The 25752-nt window shown below is 38.7% G+C and overlaps 2 protein-coding genes across 2 annotated transcripts; both read right to left on the bottom strand.

The window, feature by feature from the left end:
- Positions 1-1722: 1722 nt before the first annotated feature.
- Positions 1723-6106, bottom strand: LOC309696851 (cytosolic sulfotransferase 3-like). The gene is made up of 8 exons (XM_082518312.1): positions 5917-6106; positions 4121-4259; positions 3690-3818; positions 3494-3594; positions 3284-3410; positions 3098-3195; positions 2099-2273; positions 1723-1992 (listed from the first exon to the last, which is right to left on the bottom strand). Exons 2-8 carry the CDS (start codon positions 4257-4259, stop codon positions 1880-1882), a joined length of 882 nt encoding a protein of 293 aa, XP_082374438.1. The 5' UTR covers positions 5917-6106; the 3' UTR covers positions 1723-1879.
- Positions 6107-6582: 476 nt separating this feature from the next.
- On the bottom strand, positions 6583-24026 carry LOC309696849 (cytosolic sulfotransferase 3-like). The gene is made up of 8 exons (XM_082518306.1): positions 23966-24026; positions 22741-22879; positions 22377-22505; positions 9567-9667; positions 9356-9482; positions 9167-9264; positions 7667-7841; positions 6583-7283 (listed from the first exon to the last, which is right to left on the bottom strand). Exons 1-8 carry the CDS (start codon positions 23966-23968, stop codon positions 7171-7173), a joined length of 885 nt encoding a protein of 294 aa, XP_082374432.1. The 5' UTR covers positions 23969-24026; the 3' UTR covers positions 6583-7170.
- Positions 24027-25752: the final 1726 nt, after the last annotated feature.

The following is a 25752-nucleotide window of genomic DNA, read 5'->3' as shown; positions in this document are numbered from 1 at the left end:
AGTGTATGGTTAAGGTGAGAAAAGGGGGAGAGAGGTGACAAAGGAAGAGAAAGAGGCCTGTAGCGAGCTGTAAGTGAGACTGGACAGGCAAAGAGATTGAACTGGAAAGGATGTGCAGCGGGTTAGGTTGATTAAGGATAGAGATGGAAATGTACTACTGAGTTAAGCTAGTGTGCTGAGAAGATGGAAGGAGGATTTTGAGGAGCTTCCAAAGGATAAGTCAGGAGGAAGTGAGGGCAGCCCTAAAAAGAATGAAAAGTGGAAAGGCAGGTGGTCCAGATGACATACCTGTGGAGGTGTGGAGAAGTCTAGGACTTTTTAATCAGATTGTTTAACAAATATCTTGGAGAATGAGAGTCACTTGAGGAATGGAGCAGAAGTGTACTTTACCACTTTTAAAGCACAAAGGTGATGTGCAGAGCTGTAGTAACTACAGAGAGATAAAGTTAATGAGTCATAGCATTAAGATATGTGAAATAACTGTGAATCTAAGTCAAGAACAAAGGAGATGATCAATGAGCAGCTATATAGCTTCATGCTGAGACAGAGCACTGCAGATGTTTCTCTTCAGGGTGTTGATAGAGAAGTGTAGAAAAACATGCAGAAGGACTTTCACTGTGTCTTTATGGATCTGGAAACAGCATTTAATATGGTGCCAAGAGAGGAACTGTGGTACTAAATGAGAAAGTCAGGAGTGACAGAGAAGTATGTGACATTTATGAGGACATTGAGATAGTAGTGAGCAGTGGAGCTGGAGTGACAGTTAGGATTAAGGCAGGGGTGGGATTACATCAGGGATCACCTCTCAGTCCCTTCTTGTTTGTAGTGGTCATGGGACTGAAAGCTGAACTGCTGACAGATGAGGTTATATGTGAGTCTTCATGGACTATGATATGATCTGTAGGGAGAATAGGGAGGAGGTAGAAGAGAGCCTGGGGGAGGTGGAGGTATGCTCTGGAGAGAAGAGGAAATATAGTCAACAGAAGCAACCAGTAGAATACTGTGAATGAGAGGGAGACACGTGGGCAAGTTTAAATACATGGGGTCAATCATCCAAAGGAAAGGATGGTATAAAGAGAGATGAAGAGTTTCACAGGTGATTTGTGACAGAAGGATAACAACAAGACTATGATGTATAGTTTGATGTTAGTGGCATCACAAAAAGAAGATTTGAGGCTGTGGTTGGTTAGAGAGGAAAAGCTGAGATTCTTTGGATATGTGCAGAGGAGGGATAGTGGATATGTTGGGCAGAGGATGTTGAATGTGAAGCTGGGCAGGGCAGGATGAAAAGAGGAAGACCACAGAGAGGATTCATGGATGTTGAGAAGGAGGACATTGCTACAGTTCTACTTCGTAGAAAGACAAAGCTTCGTCATAAGTTCACCGTATGTCTCGAGAGAAAGTTAAGCTCGATGGTTAAAGTTTAATTTCAGTCACAATCATTGTTTATGGTCTGATTTATGTCTATGAGCATAACATTGTGGATACATGGCCTCCACTAAGTCTTTATGTTATATAGTTGTATAGTTATGTTGATAAAATTAAAAATGTATTCCTTGACACAAATATCACATCAGAGCTCCATCATGCCCATCCATATTTCATAAAGACACAGTCTGTGTATTTCTTGTTCAGAGCCCTGTTCATATTAAAGAGTTTCATCATCAAAAGGCTGTGGCCCAAGTAGAAGAGACATACTGGTGATTTTTTTTAATTCTTTATTATTCTGGTTAAACCTCAGTGTCAATGAATTGTTTTTCATGTTTTGTTATTTATATGCATCTGCATCACAGTGGAAGAAAATTACATAAATCAAGTATAACATTTGATTTTTCTTAACTTACATCAGATCAGAACTCCATCATGCCCAGCTGGGGCTTTAAATTTCACAGCGAAACTTTAAATCAGGATTCTTCATCTTCTTCTTGTAGTCTTCATCAAACTGCTCATTCTGGGCCACAGTGAAGTGGTTCTTCCAGTCACCAACTTTCCCTGGAGAAGGAGAACATTCAGAGTATTTGATTAACCTAATGATAAATGGAGCACACACTGATATAGATATAGAGGAAAAAAAATGTTGCCCAGCAGGAAGTTGTACCTTTTCTCATGAAAGGAGACACCTTGTGGTTCATCACTGGAACTGAAGTATAGTTGGTCATCTTGTTTTGTTTCATGCTGTCAAACGTCACACTGGCTCTGACTCTTTCCTTCTCTTCAGGTGATGGAGACAAACCAAGGAAGGAACACAGTCGGTCTATTTCTTGCTCAGAGTCCTGTTCACATTAAAATTAGATATGATTTTTTTCTACCCTTTTGTGTTTCCTAAATTTCAGAACCTTTAGATTAGCATGCAATAAATTAATTTACTTTATCTGTGGTTTAGTAATGTTGATAATAGATAAATACTCACTTGTAGCACATTCATAAATGTTTAAACTTTTGGTAATAAGTCTACAAGGTTTACAACAAATCATTGATCCAATACAGTCCACACAGACGGTTAGCATCTCAGGCTAAAAACTGATATGTTGCCAGGAACACAAGAGGAAAAATCTTGCTGGCTGACTGGCCAGGTCCCACATTTTAGTGTGCATATGTGTATGCTGAGTGGGGATTTCCCCTTCACATAGCAGAGATGTTTGCTGGATGAGGATTTGGTGGAAAATAGTGTGTTCTCTATTTGTTACTTATGCATCAAAAAGGATTCAATTAACAAAATATACTGGACATGGTTTAGAGAAATTTCTGCAATCAGTGAATTTCAGAGATACCAAACATTATAAAGTCTTCACGAGTCATAGCTTTTTTTCTTTGTACACCCATCTGCAGCTCTGGCTGGCTTTTCTTGCACTGTGGAATTAAAATGCACACCACCCAGTGCTCGAAGAACGAATAAAATACAGCCTGGTTTGAGAAATATTACCACGTATCATCAGAAAAATGTAGTAATTGGATTAGAATATTGATGCATGTCATTTTTAGACAGTATTTCTGAGTTGAACTGAGAGTTTGGTTTGGCATCTTCTAAAAGGCGCGTGATGATTAAACAAAGTGTTAGAGCTCAGTTGGAAATGGTACACATGTTAGCCCAGCTCACCTCAATCAAATCTTCATAGAACATGTAGTGGAGATTTGAATAACTTTGCTTCTTCTCCCACCAGTCGTTCACATGGTCATACCAGGATCCAAAAACCCCTGAAGCCACAGAACAATACACAAAGGAATGTTTATACAGGAAATGAAATAGTGTGGTCTCTTTGCTGTAAAACCACACTGAACTCACTCTTTCCCTCCATGAAACCCTGCAGATAGCTGCTCCAGTCTCCTGGTTCTGGCTGGATAAGGTTCATGCGGTCAAAGTGGAAATAGGACACTGCATTGTCCTTTGCATTGCGGGCCACATAGACCACCTACAGAAAGAGATAAAACTAATTTATGGTCTGGGAGTTTCATAAATCACATATCTGTGTGGCTATGGGTGTATGTGCAAGACCTTGCAGCGCTGCTCCCAGAAGGACTTTGGTACAAACTGGACTGGTAGATGAGTTTTAATGAGACGAGGAGTGGTGGGAAGCTTGTCTGCCAGGTCTGCACCTGAATTATCAGGAGGATTAGATACCACAGGTTAATATACTAAACATTGTAATTGTCTGATGTATTTTAAAGTGACAGTGGACACGTGATTCAACCTGAAGGTAGAGGAGGTGCGCAGATCTCCAGGAAGGGAACTCTGTCATGAACAGGGATGGATGTCTGACGGTCTGGACTCATGTTCCCAAAATACAGAAGATCTAGGATGTAAGAGACCCACGTGGTTCCTGAGGTTGAAATGGACAAAATGTTTTATGTTTAGCTGTAAACATACAGTGGCTTCCAAAAGTATTCGGCCCCCTTGAACTTTTCCACATTTTGTCACATTACAGCCACAAACATGAATCAATTTTATTGGAATTCCGCGTGAAAGACCAACACAAAGTGGTGCACACGTGAGAAGTGGAACGAAAATCATACATGATTCCAAACATTTTTTACAAATAAATAACTGAAAAGTGGGGTGTGTGCACACACAAAAAAATACTATGATTACATAAGCTCCATACTTTTATATACAGATCAGTACCTGCTTTAGGGTAAGTTGCGATAAGAATATCATCCGGTCTTGCTTTGAAGTTCTGTACATTGTCCCAATTGTCAGTGAAGATGTTGGTCATGGAGACTCCATTGAAGTCAAACAGTTGTGGGCGAGGTGGCAGCTCCATCTGTGAGAATGATTTGCCCTTAAAATCAAAGTGTATGTCGTGTTTTCTCCAGTCCTTACTTGTGCAACAACATAAAGCTATGCTTAAAACATTTTTAACAACTGCATAGGCTGACTTCTCCCCCCAGAGATCAGAAGTGATATTTTTAACTTCCATCGGTCTAGAAAACATGATGCATTTTTGTTCCATAAGAGAGGCACTGGAAGTTAAAAAAAAAGGTCCTTGGGAACTGTCCACATTTAAAAAACTGTTTGTGGGTCTTTGATTGAAATAACAGATTATCTGCAAAAGTAAATCCTTAAGTCTGTATTATTTTTAACGGCCAGCAGAGGGAGGTTTTTGGCAGAAAGTGGCACGATAGCACAGAAGTGTAAAAGAAAATCACTCTAATCCTAATATATGCCTTCATTTAACACTTTATGTTATAAAAAAAAAAAAAATTTAAACAGTATATGCTTTATGCTGTGGACTATTGACTGATTATCATCATGCAGTGGCAGATGTAGCTCTAGCTTGTGACCTCAGGTTTTAAACATCAGAGGTGATGAACAAAATGCTAAACTGGAATTTGCATGTTAAAGGCACCTCTGATATACATTTAATGGCTGTGATTCAGTTTAAAGATCAGTTTAAGGATCAGAATCACATCCAGTTTCTCGTTTTAATAACAGATCTCATAATCTGATAAAGTGTAAATCCCAGTGTTAGAGTTTGCTAATCTAAGATTCTGGAGCTGCTGTTTCTGCTTGATCCTGCACCACTAATCAGCTCTACAGTAATTATACCTGTAAGTTCACCAACACCACCTTTGCCACTTTAACCTTTGTGACTGCAGTGTTACTGCTTTTTAGTTTTTATGTTTTTACTAGGACTGCTCCTGCCTCAGCCTTCTGTTGGTTTGCTCACGTGGTTTTGTGTTGCTTTAAACTAACTTAACATTATTTTGAAATTGTGAATATTGGGCATATTGACATGATGCAAGATGGTATAACGAGTCATCAGTAAAATTAAACTAGTAATTGCAATAAAAAAAAAATCAGTAGTTAATGTAATAATAATTATTAATTAGTTGATGATTTTAGGGTTAACAGAGATTTATAAAAAATAATAAATAAATAATAAATAACAGCTTGCCATACAACCAGAGGTCAAAGTACACACTGCAGCATTGGTAAAACTGAGAAACACAAGAATTACAACATTTTCCTTTCAGCTGTGTTCACCAACCACACTAAGCAAGACACATGGTGAAATTTAAAGAATAACTTAATTAATATTCAAATTAAATTAAAAAAAAAGAGATAATAAACATTTATATTTATTTTGTTTTCTAGATAAAATAACTTGTATATAAAGTAAAAACCACAGATTTATTGTTGGGGACTAAACATCCCGAAGCTTGCTTACCTTCTTGCGTTACTCCTGCTGACTGACATAATCTTGAAATTGTGAACAAGAGGCGTGACTCGCCGGTTTAACCATTAATTTCAGCAATGACTCAGACATATAGTGAGTGAGCATGAAGTTAGAAAAGTTTGATTTTTCTGGCCATTTACGCCAAACAAAAACAAAAAAGCACCACAGTTTTAAAAGATACACATCTTTCAGTCTAGCATGTTTGTTCTAGTGAATATTACTTGATGTACTACACACTCACCAAGCTGAGTATTTCTGTACTGCGGTTGGGTCTGGATCTTCCAGAAGAAAGAAATCTGTTTGTTGCACAACGTTCACTTAAACACACTGCACAACTTCCTTAGATGTGTGTCTGTGAGTATTGCTGTTCAAACATGAACACAATAGTATACAGTGAGATCAGACCAAAGAAAAAAGCAACCAAACCTGTATGAGTGCACAGGTCTTATGAAAGGCAACACAGTCTGGTTCATTGTTTGGAAGGTGGAGTAGTCGGTCATTTTGTTTTGATTTATATTGTCTAAGGTCACACCGGCTCTGGCTGTTTTCTTTTTCTTCAGCTTATGGAGACAAATCAAGGAAGGAACACAGTCCGCCTATTCTTTCGCCACAGTCCCGTTCACATTGAAAAGTTTCAGCATCAGCCTTGTTTTGAAGAAGTGCAAGAGAGGTTTTCATTATATTTTAAAAGGCTGTATGTAATTATTCTGAACATCCCAACATAACAATAAGAAGATGAGAAGACTGAGAATGCTAGCTCTCTTGGTCTACGTGGCCCGCAATGCAAAGCACTCTTTTCTACTTCTTTTGCTTGATTCATACCAGGTCTGTGTGTTGTGTCTATATTTACAACTCTATTTACCATATACCTTTTTATTCTTTATTTGTTACTGAATGGTTAGTGCAAAAACAGCAAAACGAATGTCAGTTAAATTGTGGTTAATTCTGATGATCCATACATATATTTTTATTTATTTGTTGGGACATGCACACATCTGTTCAATGCTCCATCATGCCTAGCTGGGCTTTTTAATGCCAGACCCAGTAGTATAAATTCAGATAAACCAGATTAAATCTGTTAATTCAATGCTATCAGCAAAAATCGCAAACAGTTTTGGTTATTTTGTTGCACAAAACATTAAACACACTACTGAACAGCATGCTATCCAAGGATAATAACAATAACAGACATAATAACAATAACAGACATTTTTGCATCTCTTTGAATACAATCAAAATGGGAGCATATCAAATAAAAAAATCAAATTAATTTCAGTTAATACGTTATTTGGCACCATGGTTGTGTGTTGGTTAGCACTGTTGCCTCACCCTATGATAGCTGAGATGGGCTCGAGTCGCCACACAACCTTGAACTGGATAAGCATTATAATATAGGAATACTAATACTACAATAGGGATACTAATTAATCTGTCTCAACACTTGATTTATCCTCAACTAGTTAACTTCAGAGCTCCATCACGCTCAGCCAGGGCTCTAAATTTCACAGCGAAACTTTAGATCAGGATTCTTCATCTTCTTCTTGTAGTCTTCATCAAACTGCTCATTCTGAGCCACAGTGAAGTGGTTCTTCCAGTCACCAACTTTCCCTGGAGAAAGAGAACATTCAGAGTGTTTGATCAATCCCACAGTCATACTTGTCCTGTACGCTCATGCTCCACGACACACCCACCTAACACTCCTTCAACATTAAGTGTTTGTGTGTGTCATGTGTCATTAGTGGGTGAAAGTGAGTGAGTAAATGGTCTGTGTGTGTGTGTGTGTGTGTGTGTGTGTGTGTGTGTGTGTGTGTGTGTGTGTGTGTGTGTGTGTGTGTGGCTGGGGCTGGGGCTGGCACCACAGTTCATTTAGATCACAATTCTGATCACAAAAGCTGCCAGACGGGACAGGGTGTAAGAAAAAGTGTATTTGATCAGCACTACTGGACTGCGCAAATACTGAGAAACAAATGTTGCCCAGCAGGCAGTTGTACCTTTTCTCATGAAAGGAGACACCTCTTGGTTCATCACAGGAACTGTGGAATAGTTGGTCATCTTGTTTTGTTTCATGCTGTCAAACGTCACACTGGCTCTGACTCTTTCCTTCTCTTCAACTGAAGGAGACAAACCAAGGAAGGAACACAGTCGGTCTATTTCTTTTTCATAGTCCTGTTAACATCAATATTGAAAATATGAATAAGTTTAGAAGGGACAGTTCACTCCAACATGGAATGTATGTTTTTTTTTCTTCTGCTCTCTAGTGCTATTTATTCATAGCACTAGGGAAAATATAAATTGACATGTGAAAACACATTTTAGTTGTCTGTGTCTTTGTTCATTCTCTGTGACTTTTCAATTTAAAGACGTCAGACTTTGACCATTCTTTGTATTTTATTTATTATTATTAAACCTCGGATCTGAGGTTTTCTTTTTTTGCAGTTTATGCATCAGAAACAATTCAGCAAACTATAGTTTTCAGACATAACCCAATCTTTGCCAGATCAAATATGCAGATTTTCAAAATTAAGATTTCCATACCAAACAGGTCAGGGGCTGGGTTAACAATAAACGCCTATCGATTGGTTAGGCGGGCGGTTAAGGATAGAGACAGAAATGTATTAACAAGTGAGGAGAATATGCTGAGTTAATGAATGAGGAGAAGAGAGGAAGGAGATTGGATTGAGGACTTATAGTGAATCAGGACATGCAGAAGAAGTAGTGCATCTATGAAGTGGATGAAGAGTGGAAAGGCAGGTGGTCCAGATGACATACCTGTGGAGGTATGGAGATGTCTACAAGAGAGAGGAGTGGACTTTTTAATCAAATTGTTTAACATCCTGGAGAATGAGAGTTGCCTGAGAAATGGAGAAGATGTGTTTTCAAGAACAAGGGGATGTACAGAGCTGTGGTAACTACAGAGGGATAAAGTTAATGATCCATAGCATGAACATATGGGAAAGAGTGACTGAAGCTAGATTAAGAAGAGAGGTGGCGATCAACGAGCAGCAGTGAGAGCAGCAGACAGAGCACTACAGATGTAATGTTTGCTTGGAGAGTGTAGAGAAGGTCAAAAGTAGTTGCTCTGTATCTTTGTGGATGTGGAGAGGGCATATGTGGGAGACAAGAGAGGAACTGTGGTACTCTATGAGGAATTCAGGGGAGTAGTTTGTGAGGGTGGTGCACAACATTTATGAGGACAGTAAGTCGGTCAGTAGGTGTGAGAAATAGGTTCAAGATGCAAATTATTTCAGGGACTGACTTTGTGCCACTTTTTGTTTGCAATGGATGACACAGTGGATCACCTCCCCTATCCCTAGCATCCTCCTCTATCATACACATATGTCCTCTTTTACTAAATCCATGAATACTCTTTCTGGTTTTCACATTTTCCTCCTGCCTTGCAGCCTCATATTTAACATCCTTTGTTATATGATAATTTTAAATATTAAGATCTCTGTCAAAAATGGCACACATGTTAGCCAAACTTACTGTACCTCAATCAAATCTTCATAGAACATGTAGTGAAAATTTGAATGAGTTTGTTTCTTCTCCCACCAGCCGTTCACATGGTCATACCACGATCCAAAAACCTCTGCAGACACAGAACAACACACAAAGGAATGTTTATACAGGAAATGTGATAATATGTTTTGTCCTTAACACTAAAAATAAATTAAACTCACTCTTTCCCTCCATGAAGTCCTGCAGGAAGGTGCTCCAGTCTCCTGGTTCTGGCATGCCACTGTTCATGCGTTCAAAGTGAAAATAGGACACTGCATTGTCTTTTGCATTGCGGGCCACATAGACCACCTACAAAAAGAGGAAACGCTGAATTATACTCTGTGGGTTTCATAAATCCCATGTCTCTATGACTACAGGTATGTGTGCTTTTACCCTGCAGCGCTGCTCCCAGAAGGACTTTGGTACAAACTGGGCTGGTAGATGAGTTTTAATGAGACGAGGAGTGGTGGGAAGTTTGTCTGCCAAATCGGTACCTGAGTAAGGTAGAGATAAGAAGGAACCGTTTGCAACAGAACATGCAAAGATAGATTTCTTTATAGACCACAGATCAACAACATGAATTGCCCAAACATTGTGTTTTTGAGGTGCTATGACTAACTTAACAGATTTACACACCAATAAAACTGCCAGAACCATCACAAAGCTATTGAACAAGGCTGTATTTGTAGTTGTAACTATTTGTAACCTGATTCAGAATGTTTTTTGAATTTCCTTTTGACTGAACAGTTCTAATGACAAATAAGTACCAAAGTGAAATTAGGACATTGAGCTTCAAAAGCCTGATCCTAATTATCTTCTTAACTTATTGACTTGTATTTATGTATATTCTTCAACGTTACTCATCACTTTAAAATTCTTTAAGCGCTGGTTTCACGTCCAGTTGCTCGCTCTACTTTCCCTTATCTGATCATCAACATCCTGTGCACAAATTGTCGCTGCTGCAAGTTCCTCTACTCTAAAAGAAAACAACCACTTTAATCAATTAAGTTTAAGCATATAAGCAATTACTCCTGTATACATTTCCTATGTTATAACCCATTTTGGTATAGCCTTTTTATTTCATTTTGCTCTTTTAATGTAACAATACCTTCTAATTCTAATTTATCAGACTTAACCAAAATATATGCTTTCCTTCCTCTTTGGTCCTTTTTTAAGTTCAGTTAAAAGCTAAATGAATTTAAGGCCTTTTGCCTGGAATCAATACTGTCATGTGTGTTTCTTAACTCTGTGTCTGTAAGCGTGTGCAATCCTTCATGAACTCATATTATCCTCACAGTAGATTGGCTAATCATAGCGCTAGCCAAAGGCTCGTGACCCTCCAGAGACAAATTTGAGCCACAACTCCTTTAAAAGCACAAAATGCAATATGTATAAAAATCATTTCTACGTAGAAGCTCCCCCTTTATCCTAAAAATACCTTCCATGTAATATCTGTATGTGTAAGCCTACATTATAACCACTTCTTCTAAAGATCAAAAAATCAAACCTGTTCTACTCCTTCAACCCTCACTAATTTTCCCTCTAAGATTTATTCACAGCTTTGAAAAACCAGCATTGTATCTTCTAAACAGGATTCAGTTCTGTCATGGTCCTGGGCCATGTTGGCCCAGTATTCTTGGTTCCTTGTATTTTCGCTCCTTATTTAGGCCAGGTTTTCTGAGGTGTCCTGTTGTGGTGTTCCCTAAGTGTTTTTTCCCTTTGTGACTCTTACCCCCTTGTGCCCCTCTGTGTATTTATGAGCTCTCGTCTCTCTTTGTATTTATTCCATGTTTCCCCCAGCCTGTTATGTCTATGTTCTCCCCGTACTTTCTCTGGGTGTATTTAAGTTGTGTCTTCTGTTATGGTAGTTGCTGGTTCGTCTGTGTTGTTTCCCCTCGGTCTCCCTGCGTCTCGTTTCTGGTTTGTGTTATTAACTTACCCAGTTTAGGTTTCCGGTTTCTTGTTTTTCCACCAGTGCTGTTTTGTGCCCACCGTTGTAAATAAATATTCACCTGCACCAGAGCTGCCGCCTTTTGGGTCCTTTTCTACAACTCCACACGGCTTGCCTCGCAAACCGTGACAAGTTCACTTTTAATCCTTTAACCTTAACTTAAAAATAACAGTTTCAGTTTTACCATATCCAAATGATCAAAAACCCAAAAGGTCCTAAAATGATCCTAAATTATTAAACAATTAAATTATTAAACCCTAAACCCCCCTTTATCTTGATACATTTCATGTGTCAAGATACTATACAAAACTTAAACATGCTCAGTTTCCCCACTCATGATCCAATCTATGTCATAAAAATAAACTTAAAACAGAACAGTTATCAGTCATGTGTTTCTTCAATTAATGGTGACTGAGTTACATCAAAAATATTTCCCCTTTAGCATTTGGCATTCTCCCAACAATATACTATAATCCCATAATCTAACCCCAGTCAACAAAACAAAACAGAAATTTTCTCTGGTAAAAACAAATTGTTTGTCCACATTAATTCATCCTCACTCACATTCAGTCACACATTCACTCACATGCAGTCACACCATGTATTTGCTGATAGTGGAGCTTCCCGCACGATCAGATACTCCACCTTCAGCAAAATGAGCTCAGTCATTTTTTATTTTCCATAGGAAAATATTTCTTTATGCTTTTGGACTGGATTGACTCGCATAAAATCCTTTTTACAGGGACTTACGACCTGAATTGTCCCCAGGTAGCTCTCCTCAGCCAATTGTAATCTGGAAAGCCCCCTTATATTTGCTCTTCCCGAGAATTTTCAGCGCCGTTATTCACTGTTGCAGGCCTGCTTAAAACAGAAATGAAAAATAGAGCTGATTGTTAGCTCATAAAAACAAAACAAAATCACCTGACAGGTTTTCTTTAAGTGCACTGTTACAAAATAATGGGCCCCTCCCAGACATGTCCATGTTTCCTAAAACTCCCTCTATTTAAAACAAAAACACCAACAACCCAAACCTAACTGACCGAATCAACCCATTACCACAACAACCTCAACAACCTTAAACACACAAGTATTTGCCACCACATAATTTCACCTCCTCAATACACCAAAAGTCTCATTAAAACCACTCAATTTGCACACAAAAATCACCCCCTTATACTCTTAAATTCAGCATAAGACCCCTTACGACATCATATAATCACTAAACTATAAATTCCCTACCCCAATCTGCACTTCTCGTCTCTGCTCTGCTTCCTCTTCCTGAAAGTCACAGTCACACACACACTCAGGAAGTTCCTTCGTCACCACACACTCCAGCTAATTTGCATACTGAGTCATCTCTCAATGAGTTGCTATAACAACAGAAACATATGTTTAAACATTCCCAACTCATTAAATCATTTTATTTCTTCCAACAGTGATCACTAGTGTTGATCACTCAGTACGAGAGCACTCCTAAGTCACTCTTTTTTTTTTTAAAACTACTTTAATCCCTTTTTTGTTTTCATAACTCCCTTTGTCATATGGCTTATTCTATTCCTCAATTACAAACTCAAATGTATTTTATTAAACATTCACACCATTGTATCATTCATACAAAATAGCAAGCTGTTCTTCATTGCCTATGTTTGTGTTCTTAGCCAGGTTTAATCAGTGTCTATGCATTAAACTCCATGAGCTTGTCTTGTCTTTATAAGTTTAATGCATTTTCTGTTTGTGTGTGTGAATTTGCATATGGTGCTTTTACAGTGTGTCAGACTCCTTCATAATTTTGCCTTTAAACAGTCAATTTTCTCCTCCCCAAATTTACTAACCCAAATTCTGATTTCCTACCTTAAATAGCAGCATTCCTTGTCCTCAGCCAGAAGGTAGGGCTCCACTTGCCACTTACCCCCTCTGCCTCAGCCCAGCGGCCTTACCCGTCAGGACCCGTCTTCTTACTGAAGCCGAGAGTAATCGTGACTGTGCCTGCCTTAGGTTGTCCCAGGGTTTCGAGGTGGGATCTTACCCGTCATGGGCTATCCAGCCTTCCATACTCGCCTGATACGGGGCCCAAGTGGGCAGGGGAGGGAACACACTGGCTCTGGGAATTAAAGGAATGTAAGCTGCTTCCTTCATTGCATCTTATATTAAACTATCTCACTTCTGACTCCTTCCTAGAATAATTTCACATATGGCACTTTGTGTATGTGTGTTTTCTATTCATTAATGTAATTGTCAGTTATTTTCTCTCTTCATTTTACTTTTATTTATCGGTTTGTTTATAACGTTCTACTTTAGTTCTGCTAAACCTTGATGTAAAAACAATACTCCCTTATTTCACGCACACACTCTGCATTTTGCCTACGCACACACTTCTCTCTCAGACTTCCTCTGTTCACACATCACCTTGCACTCACTCTACTATCAACTTTCATAGTGTTATTATTATTTAGTATTTTGTACACCTCACACAGAATCATTCAAATCGAGTACTCACAGCATTCACATCACAACCTTCAACTTTCACTTTCAATCCTGCAAGACGCAGAGATGGACATCTCCTTCACCTAACATAAAACTAAATTACCATATCAACATACAATTACTGAAATTCAAACTCAAATACACCGTTTGTTTTAATAAAGTCAAAGAGTAAACAGGTGTACCAAGTGTATGTACTTATGTGTTTTAAACTGAAAGAAAAAGAAACTCAAACTCTTATAACATCACTCATGCCTCTCTCAAATTAAAAACACTTTCAAACTTTAAAACATCCTACCTTACATCACCCAAGAAATACCTCTCACACCTTTATTCATCATGTCAAAGCTTTCTCCATTTTGCACAGCCTGCCACATGTTTAACAAAAAATCGCTGCCCGAGAAGGCTCCCACATATCAAGGTGGTCGTTCTCACAAATTTCCAGCAGACCCTCAAATAAACAAAAACAACGACCCAGTCAGGCTTCCAGTTCAGCCTCCTCAATTTCTATGCACACCGGAAACTCATGGGGAGATTCTTCTGTCTCCCCGTGTCCTACACAATTCACCTCCAAATGATCCCCTACAATTGAAAATTCAGTGTGGAATGACGCAGACATTAACATTCCCTTATTTATTTACTATATGTAACCTGAATTTTTCTCTCTCTTATCAAATAACAAAGGTTATCTTTAAAATTTGTTATTGAACTACTAATTAAGTTGCTTTTTATGGTATCAATGGTAAACTACCCCTAAAAAGTCCACTTCATTGCGTGTTCATTGAGATACTTCTATTAAGGCTATTTAACAAGTTCAATTTACACATATTCATTAATCTGTCACGCTTATTAGTGGCTCATGGTTACTTAAAACCTATGTCTGACTTGACCACAGAGTTAGAGTATCATTCAATCCTCTCAGGATGACCACTCCACTTACTCTGCATCCAGTCAGCTCATGAATTAACAACACTTACAGACTATAACCCTTTTATTTTTTGTTTATGCCTTCAAATCCACCTTAAATCTTCTTACCTAAACGTTGGTTTTAAACACAAACAATTCTTATATTCTATTTTGAAACGCTGTCACCATTCATATATTTACAATGTTATTATTTACTAAGCCAGCATTTTAATCGCAGACATTTATCCACATTTGCAAACAATAGTTATAGGGCTGAATAATCACACAAAACCGAAAGCATAGTCCTCTCATGCGCTCTGCATCAGTTGCCTCATTTGCATGCACACACACTCTTCATCTAAGAATAGCAGCAGGAAGTCAGTGCATTACTGACTCGACACACAGAGATCTTTTTTATTACAGAGACGTCTTATATTTACAACCACTGTCAGATCTGCCAGCTTTAGCGCCTACACTATTTTAGACAAATTTAAAATAACCGCCCAGCGGATAAACTCCCTGAGTTTTTTGCGACCAATTAACCAGTATCAAGACTTTAACTGTTTCTGGCCTCATTTCTAAAATCCCTAACTCAATTTAAAAGTGTCCAACACCCAAGGTCCAACCTTTGCTGCCCAAAAAAGCGCAGATACCGTTCCAAACGGTAAGGAGACTCTAACTCCTAGCTTAATTCCAGGATGCCCTGTACCCCACAGTTAAGCCACACTGAACTATCCCTCTTCGCCGAGAGGTCAATGCCGCGCGTCCACGACAAGGAGGGAGCGTAACCTCCGGGCTCTGCGCTTCCTACCAGTCCAACTGGCGTTCTTGAGTAATTTATAATACTTTGGAACAACAGTAAAACACCCAACAAAGTGTAAGACTGAAGCAGGTCCAACCTTATAACCAAAAATAACCAAATTCCCTAACATACTAAAATCATTTCCAGCAGTCCAACTGCTTCCCGCGGTCCAACCGCATTAAATCCTTTCCAGCAGTCCAACTGCTTTAAATCCTCAGTACTGTCATGACATTCTCATCAAAATCAAAACAGACATCCACCAGTAACTTCAGTGAGTAGACTTAAATTTTATCATATTCAATTTGGCACACTTTGGAAATAATTCAACAGGTAGTGCCTTACCTTTTGGATAAGCCGGCTTATGCCCACTCACTTAGACCACTGGAATTCATGTCTGCCCGTCAGACCACCTCAGAGACCACCAAATTTCTCCATCTAAACCTCCAATTCTCCCTCCTCAACCACCGGACGAAGCCCCCAAATATATGTTATTATTTAGTAGAAGACATACACATAGTCTCAGTGAGCTTCTGGTCTGGTAAAAGGTCAGAAGTGCAACAGGTGAATTGAGAAAGAGCATGTGAGGTCGTGACACACACACATAGAGTTAAATTTATTTAGAGGAACCGTCCTTGTTGTCTCGGCAAGAAAGAGGAACAATTCATTTTAAGATAAGAACGGAAAGTACCAAGCCATGAAAATAGAAGATGATTTTCTGGGTGAAAAGTCATGATGATGTTGATCTGATCTATGTATAAAATGTAACGGTGACGCATGAAGGGGCGTCAGTAAATAAACCCTGATGCTATAAAATATCTGTTCATGCTTTGATTAAGTCGAAGACTACTTCCTGTCTGCGTACAGAGTTGTCTTCCCACACGTGTGTTCATTAAAATCATTGTTTGACCAAAGACCTACTGGACCATGGGTGGTGTGTACTCTCCTTCCTCAACTTTGAATCTTAACATTTGGGGGCTTCGTCCGGTGGTTGAGGAGGGAGAATTGGAGGTTTAGATGGAGAAATTTGGTGGTCTCTGAGGTGGTCTGACGGGCAGACATGAATTCCAGTGGTCTAAGTGAGTGGGCATAAGCCGGCTTATCCAAAAGGTAAGGCACTACCTGTTGAATTATTTCCAAAGTGTGCCAAATTGAATATGATAAAATTTAAGTCTACTCACTGAAGTTACTGGTGGATGTCTGTTTTGATTTTGATGAGAATGTCATGACAGTACTGAGGATTTAAAGCAGTTGGACTGCTGGAAAGGATTTAATGCGGTTGGACCGCGGGAAGCAGTTGGACTGCTGGAAATGATTTTAGTATGTTAGGGAATTTGGTTATTTTTTGGTTATAAGGTTGGACCTGCTTCAGTCTTACACTTTGTTGGGTGTTTTACTGTTGTTCCAAAGTATTATAAATTACTCAAGAACGCCAGTTGGACTGGTAGGAAGCGCAGAGCCCGGAGGTTACGCTCCCTCCTTGTCGTGGACGCGCGGCATTGACCTCTCGGCGAAGAGGGATAGTTCAGTGTGGCTTAACTGTGGGGTACAGGGCATCCTGGAATTAAGCTAGGAGTTAGAGTCTCCTTACCGTTTGGAACGGTATCTGCGCTTTTTTGGGCAGCAAAGGTTGGACCTTGGGTGTTGGACACTTTTAAATTGAGTTAGGGATTTTAGAAATGAGGCCAGAAACAGTTAAAGTCTTGATACTGGTTAATTGGTCGCAAAAAACTCAGGGAGTTTATCCGCTGGGCGGTTATTTTAAATTTGTCTAAAATTGTGTCGGCGCTAAAGCTGGCAGATCTGACAGTGGTTGTAAATATAAGACGTCTCTGTAATAAAAAAGATCTCTGTGTGTCGAGTCAGTAATGCACTGACTTCCTGCTGCTATTCTTAGATGAAGAGTGTGTGTGCATGCAAATGAGGCAACTGATGCAGAGCGCATGAGAGGACTATGCTTTCGGTTTTGTGTGATTATTCAGCCCTATAACTATTGTTTGCAAATGTGGATAAATGTCTGCGATTAAAATGCTGGCTTAGTAAATAATAACATTGTAAATATATGAATGGTGACAGCGTTTCAAAATAGAATATAAGAATTGTTTGTGTTTAAAACCAACGTTTAGGTAAGAAGATTTAAGGTGGATTTGAAGGCATAAACAAAAAATAAAAGGGTTACAGTCTGTAAGTGTTGTTAATTCATGAGCTGACTGGATGCAGAGTAAGTGGAGTGGTCATCCTGAGAGGATTGAATGATACTCTAACTCTGTGGTCAAGTCAGACATAGGTTTTAAGTAACCATGAGCCACTAATAAGCGTGACAGATTAATGAATATGTGTAAATTGAACTTGTTAAATAGCCTTAATAGAAGTATCTCAATGAACACGCAATGAAGTGGACTTTTTAGGGGTAGTTTACCATTGATACCATAAAAAGCAACTTAATTAGTAGTTCAATAACAAATTTTAAAGATAACCTTTGTTATTTGATAAGAGAGAGAAAAATTCAGGTTACATATAGTAAATAAATAAGGGAATGTTAATGTCTGCGTCATTCCACACTGAAATTTCAATTGTAGGGGATCATTTGGAGGTGAATTGTGTAGGACACGGGGAGACAGAAGAATCTCCCCATGAGTTTCCGGTGTGCATAGAAATTGAGGAGGCTGAACTGGAAGCCTGACTGGGTCGTTGTTTTTGTTTATTTGAGGGTCTGCTGGAAATTTGTGAGAACGACCACCTTGATATGTGGGAGCCTTCTCGGGCAGCGATTTTTTGTTAAACATGTGGCAGGCTGTGCAAAATGGAGAAAGCTTTGACATGATGAATAAAGGTGTGAGAGGTATTTCTTGGGTGATGTAAGGTAGGATGTTTTAAAGTTTAAAAGTGTTTTTAATTTGAGAGAGGCATGAGTGATGTTATAAGAGTTTGAGTTTCTTTTTCTTTCAGTTTAAAACACATAAGTACATACACTTGGTACACCTGTTTACTCTTTGACTTTATTAAAACAAACGGTGTATTTGAGTTTGAATTTCAGTAATTGTATGTTGATATGGTAATTTAGTTTTATGTTAGGTGAAGGAGATGTCCATCTCTGCGTCTTGCAGGATTGAAAGTGAAAGTTGAAGGTTGTGATGTGAATACTGTGAGTACTCGATTTGAATGATTCTGTGTGAGGTGTACAAAATACTAAATAATAATAACACTATGAAAGTTGATAGTAGAGTGAGTGCAAGGTGATGTGTGAACAGAGGAAGTCTGAGAGAGAAGTGTGTGCGTAGGCAAAATGCAGAGTGTGTGCGTGAAATAAGGGAGTATTGTTTTTACATCAAGGTTTAGTAGAACTAAAGTAGAACGTTACAAACAAACAGAAGAAGGAGTCAGAAGTGAGATAGTTTAATATAAGATGCAATGAAGGAAGCAGCTTACATTCCTTTAATTCCCAGAGCCAGTGTGTTCCCTCCCCTGCCCACTTGGGCCCCGTATCAGGCGAGTATGGAAGGCTGGATAGCCCATGACGGGTAAGATCCCACCTCGAAACCCTGGGACAACCTAAGGCAGGCACAGTCACGATTATTCGCCTCACTCAGTCCCGGTGAGCTCCGACTCACTGGTGAGATGAAGTGAAGAGGATGGGACCTCAAGGGGTAAAGCCGCTGGGCTAAGGTGGAGGTGGAAAGTGGCAAGTGGAGCCCTACCTTCTGGCTGAGGACAAGGAATGCTGCTATTTAAGGTAGGAAATCAGAATTTGGGTTAGTAAATTTGGGGAGGAGAAAATTGACTGTTTAAAGGCAAAATTATGAAGGAGTCTGACACACTGCAAAAGCACCATATGCAAATTCACATACACAAACAGAAAATGCATTAACCTTATAAAGACAAGACAAGCTCATGGAGTTTAATGCAGAGATAGAGATTAAACCTGGCTAAGAACACAAACATATGCAATGAAGAACAGCTTGCTATTTTGTATGAATGATACAATGGTGTGAATGTTTAATAAAATACATTTGTGTTTGTAATTGAGGAATAGAAGAAGCCATATGACAAAGGGGGTTATGTTTTATGCTGAATTGAAGTATGTTACAGAGCATAAGGGGGTGATTTTTGTGTGCAAATTGTGTGGTTTTAATGAGACTTTTGGTGTATTGAGGAGGTGAAATTATGTGGTGGCAAGACTTGGGTGTTTAAGGTTGTTGTGGTGATGGGTTGATTCTGTCAGGTAGGTTGTTGTTGTTATTTTTGTTTTTAATAGAGGGAGTTTTAGGAAACATGGACATGTCTGGGAGGGGCCCATTATTTTGTAACAGTGCACTTAAAGAAAACCTGTCAGGGGATTTTGTTTTGTTTTTATGAGCTAACAATCAGCTCTATTTTTTCATTTCTGTTTTAAGCAGGCCTGCAACAGTGAATAACGGCGCTGAAAATTATCGGGAAGAGCAAATATAAGGTGGGCTTCCCAGATTACAATTGGCTGAGGAGAAAGCTACCTGTGGGGACTGATCAAGGTCGTAAGTCCCTGTAAAAAGGATTTTATGCGAGTCAATCCAGTCCAAAAGCATAAAGAAATATTTTCCTATGGAAAATAAAAAATGACTGAGCTCATTTTGCTGAGGGTGGAGTATCTGATCGTGCGGGAAGCTCCACTATCAGCAAATATATGGTGTGACTGCATGTGAGTGAATGTGTGAGTGAATGTGAGGGTGAATAAATGTGGACAAACAATTTGCTTTTACCAGAGAAAATTTTTGTTTTGTTGACTGGGGTTAGATTATGGGATTATAGTATATTGTTGGGAGAATGCCAAATGCTAAAGGGGAAATATTTTTTGATGTAACTCAGTTATCATTAATTGAAGAAACACATGACTGATAACTGTTCTGTTTTAAGTTTATTTTTATGACATAGATTGGATCATGAGTGGGGAAACTGAGCATTTTTAAGTTTTGTATAGTATCTTGACACATGAAATGTATCAAGATAAAGGGGGGTTTAGGGTTTAATAATTTAATTGTTTAATAATTTAGGATCATTTTAGGACCTTTTGGGTTTTTGATCATTTGGATATGGTAAAACTGAAACTGTTATTTTTAAGTTAAGGTTAAAGGATTAAAGGTGAACTTGTCACGGTTTGCGAGGCAAGCCGTGTGGAGTTGTAGAAAAGGACCCAAAAGGCGGCAGCTCTGGTGCAGGTGAATATTTATTTACAACGGTGGGCACAAAACAGCACTGGTGGAAAAACAAGAAACCGGAAACCTAAACTGGGTAAGCTAATAACACAAACCAGAAACGAGACGCAGGGAGACCGAGGGGAAACAACACAGACGAACCAGCAACTACCATAACAGAAGACACAACTTAAATACACCCAGAGAAAGTACGGGGAGAACATAGACATAACAGGCTGGGGGAAACATGGAATAAATACAAAGAGAGACGAGAGCTCATAAATACACAGAGGGGCACAAGGGGGTAAGAGTCACAAAGGGAAAAACACTTAGGGAACACCACAATAGGACACCTGAGAAAACCTGGCCTAAATAAGGAGCGAAAATACAAGGAACCAAGAATACTGGGCCAACATGGCCCAGGACCATGACAGAACTGAATCCTGTTTAGAAGATACAATGCTGGTTTTTCAAAGCTGTGAATAAATCTTAGAGGGAAAATTAGTGAGGGTTGAAGGAGTAGAACAGGTTTGATTTTTTGATCTTTAGAAGAAGTGGTTATAATGTAGGCTTACACATACAGATATTACATGGAAGGTATTTTTAGGATAAAGGGGGAGCTTCTACGTAGAAATGATTTTTATACATATTGCATTTTGTGCTTTTAAAGGAGTTGTGGCTCAAATTTGTCTCTGGAGGGTCACGAGCCTTTGGCTAGCGCTATGATTAGCCAATCTACTGTGAGGATAATATGAGTTCATGAAGGATTGCACACGCTTACAGACACAGAGTTAAGAAACACACATGACAGTATTGATTCCAGGCAAAAGGCCTTAAATTCATTTAGCTTTTAACTGAACTTAAAGAAGGACCAAAGAGGAAGGAAAGCATATATTTTGGTTAAGTCTGGTACATTAGAATTAGAAGGTATTGTTACATTAAAGGGAGAAAATGAAATATAAAGGCTATACCAAAATGGGTTATAACATAGGAAATGTGAGGTTAAAATGAAGTTAACACATAGGAGTTGTTTCAAGGCAGCATTTAGCTATGATGAAATGTATACAGGAGTAATTGCTTATATGCTTAAACTTAATTGATTAAAGTGGTTGTTTTCTTTTAGAGTAGAGGAACTTGCAGCAGCGACAATTTGTGCACAGGATGTTGATGATCAGATAAGGGAAAATAGAGCGAGCAACCGGACGTGAAAGCAGGGCTTAAAGAGTTTTAAAGGGATGAGTAACGTTGAAGAGTATACATAAATACAAGTCAATAAGTTAAGAAGATAATTAGGATCAGGCTTTTGATTAAAGAGTCCCAGATAGGATAAGTTAGGGAGGTGCAGGAAAAGGTGTTTTGTTTCTTTTGCAGAAGATCGATCTCGGCGACCACAGGAGGGGCGAGGATCCTGGAGATCTCGAGGCCTGCTGAACCACAATGTATTGCGACCTCTGGTGTTCCAGAGGTCGTGAGAGGGAGTGTGGAGCAGGGAAATTATTTTACTGCTATTGTTAAATAATTGTCATCATTACCATTGCATTAATAATAAAATCTGGAGTTTATATTGCATTCAGGGGTTAAACAGTGTCTCTTTCAGAAAGACTGAGTTGCAGGCTGACAGGAAGTTGTATGCAGAAGTGAAAGCAGATAGTTATTTTGAGCCGCAGGCTAAGACGAGGCTTTAACAATGTAACAGATAGCTTTAAGAAGGCCTTAAGCAGTTATGACTATTTTATACACAATGCATATCTGTGCTTATTAAAGAGTTGGAGCTCGGTCAATTAATTGGGGGTCGGAAGCTTTGTTCGGCGCGATGTTCGGACAATCTATTGTGCAAGTGACTTGGAGCCATGGTCTAATACAAATATGGCTAATTGAAGGTGGTCACAAGATTCAACCTGAAGGTAGAAAAGGTACGTAGAGCTCCAGAAAGGGCACTCTGTCATGAAGAGGGATGGATGTCTGACGAGCTGGACCCATGTGCCCAAAATAAAGAAGATCTATGATGTAAGAGACCCATGTGGTTCCTGGGTGCGAAACAGATAAATGCATATTGTTTGGTGTGATATCAGCACATGATGATATAAGCCCCATAATCCAAATGAACACAGTCAGATAGCATCCTTATAGTGTCTTTCAGCCAGTGCACACTGTAAAGTCGGAAACCTATTAACTTGCACGTTAACATTAAAATGGGAAAATGTTATTTAAAAAGCACTAACAATTTTATAGCCTAAGTAAGTAACTAACTAACTAACAAACCTGCTTTAGGGTACGTAGCGATAACAATATCATCTGGTCTTGCTTTGAAGTTCTGTACGTTGTCCCAGTTGTCAGTGAAAGCGTTGGTCATGGAGACTCCATGGAAGTCAAACAGTTCTGGCCGATGTAGCCCCTCCATCTGTGAGAATTACTTGTTTTTAAAATGAAGTTGTCTTTCATGTTTTCCCCATCCTTCTGTTACTTGCACGGTAACTTATGTTTTGCAACCTCTGGTTTTTAAAACCAGAGTTGATGACTATGCTGAAACTAGAAGTTTCATCGGGACTCTTTCGGTCACACACTGTTGCAGCTCATCTGTGATTTAAAGTCATGGAAGAATCCAGGTGCTTGATTTGGTTTCTTCTTTTAATAAGAGATCTGATGAAGGTCTGCATTAATCTATTAATTCAACATTCTGGAGTTGCTGTCTCTGCTGTTTGTTTGGTTGTTGTTTCCAGGTTTAGTGAAGACGATTTGTTCCTGCACCACTAATAAGTCCTACTGAAATTATACCTCTAACTTACCATCATCACCTTTGCCAGTTTAACCTTTGCAACTGTAGTGTTTTCTTTTTTATGAGAGCATTTATGTTTTTAGTATTCACTTTCTGATTGCAGTTTGGACCTTGTCTGTCTGGATTCTGCCTGAGCTTTGTGTTGCTCACCTTGTTTTTTTGTTTGTTGTACTAGCTTAATAAAACTCTGAATAATATTAACATTGCTCTGTGAATATCGGTCATGTTAGTCACAAAGAGGTTCATTCAAGTAAGTGCAAAAACAGTCAGCTGACAGTACATGATCTTTCTACGTAGCACTCATAATTCTTATTCTCATGTATATATCTCATGTATATCTCATGCACATATCTTTCTTTCTACATAGCACTTTAATTCTTATTGTCTGCACTGAAGCACCGCAGCAACTTCCTAATGTTGTAAACCTCAACATCTGGCAATAAACCCATTCTGATTCTGATTCTGATTCTGATTCTGATGATAAAAAACAAGATGCAGTCCAGCATTGGTAGAATCAGGAAACACCAGAATTACAACATTTGCCCTCCAGCTGAGTTCTCTAACCACAATGAATAAGACACATTTATTTCATTCGTTACATTTTAGTGTTTAAGTATTTAAAACAAGGACATTTTAATGCAAACAAAATATTTTTGTAAAGTAAAGGCAGAGATTTAATGTTGGTAACACATGATTACAAAGCTTGCTTACCATCTAGGATCACTCCTACCAACTAACGTAATCCTGAAATTGTGAAGAGGGCACGTGACTCGACGGTTTAATCGTTAATTTCAGCAATGACTCAGACCTAAAGTGAAGGAGTTCAGTATTTGCTCAGTATATTTGGACCAAACTTTAGAAGGATAAGGTTAGAAGTTAGAAAAATAACATTTTTATTACTGTTCATTAACATGTCAAATGAAAAAGCAAAAATGCAGCACATTTAAAACATATACATCAGACAGCATGGCATGTGTATTCTGTTGAATATTGTTCAAAGTCACGTGTAAGCATTTTTTGTCTTCCAAACAAAAGACCATTGTTATTCACTGGAACACACCGCACCATTTTCTGAAATGTGTGCATTTATACTGATCCAGTGCTATGAAGTCAGATAAGCTAGGTTCATTCAACTCGACCAAAATAAATAAATCAATAATGAACAGGGTGCAGGCTGGATTGATTGTTTTGCTGTACAAAAGAGTAAACACTGCAATAACCTGCACATCGATGACAGAAGAATAAAAACACAAGTCTTTTAACAGAATTAAAACAGCTGTGTTTAATAAAAATGAAATCCAACATACAACAGCAGCCTACTATCTCTACACAGCTGAGAGCTGCTTGCCATAACTGTGTGAATGTAAAAAGTTTTCTGCTTCTCTTTCTTGATTTATACCAGACCTATGATTCTATATAGGCAACATTCCCACATTACACTTTATGTGTGGCCAAATTATTAAGTACTGGAACATATTCATTTGAGAAATAAACAAAGTTTAGTTTATTCAGGTAGTGTAGTTTTTAAGTTGAGGATAAATGTTTTTTAAGCTGGGAAATTACACAGAATGAACTCTGGTTTAGAGCAGGGCGATATGGCCAAAAATATTTATCACGATATATATTTGAAAATTTGCGATAACGATATAACCGACGATATAACTGATGCGAGACAAAATACAACTCCACAACATTACTAGCGCAAAAAGACAACCTTCCATTTATTTTCACTTAAACAAGAAGCTGGTTTTTATGTACATTAAAGCTTTATAAAAATGTAACAGTGCAAATGCAAATTCCTTGCTGAAAGTTTAACCCAAAGGCATTTCCAGTAGAAATGGGCTGACATATCCTGAGCATAACCATGTATAATATCCACTGAAGTTAAAAAGAGGTGCTTTGCAACATTAAACTGCAGTGTGCAGTACGCATTTTTCAGACCATAAGGTACACGGGATTATAAGGCACATTAAGCGGAACAAAGCAGTCAGATAAATCAAACTTTTTAAACTCATTCTTCTTGCTTCCTCCACTTCTGTACCATTGATTCATTAATGTTGAATTCTCTGGCAGCTGCTCTATTCCCATGTTGTTGCAGTATATTAATGACTAACCTCGTATTGTGGATGGATTATCTCAGTTGTTCTCCTGACTGAAGTTTGGTCCGTTTACAGCATCCTGCCATGCGATTGCATTTGTCTCTAACCATGAGGAACCTTCACGTTAACTTTTATAAGTGGAAAAGTGTTAGTGTTCCTCCTCCAGCTTCACTGTTTATGTTATGCTAACATAGCTGTGTCGCTAGCGATCACGTAGCACATCATTATATACCAGCTAGCCCAACTTCAGTAACCCTAAAAACGTCACTGCTGTTTAGTTTCCTGTCTTCATTTATGTTGGAAGTGATAGCAGAGCTGTACGTTTGAATTTTTTCAGAAATCTCTCAGTCAGAACATGCTATATCATGCTTAGTTAACTAGCGAAACTAGCGAGCTAAC

This window comes from Aulonocara stuartgranti, assembly GCF_965226115.1.
Source record: "Aulonocara stuartgranti genome assembly, chromosome: 20".
In the NCBI taxonomy this organism is placed as follows: Eukaryota; Metazoa; Chordata; class Actinopteri; order Cichliformes; family Cichlidae; genus Aulonocara; species Aulonocara stuartgranti.
Note: the sequence above shows the minus strand (reverse complement) of the source record. Positions and strands in the feature narration are given on the sequence as shown.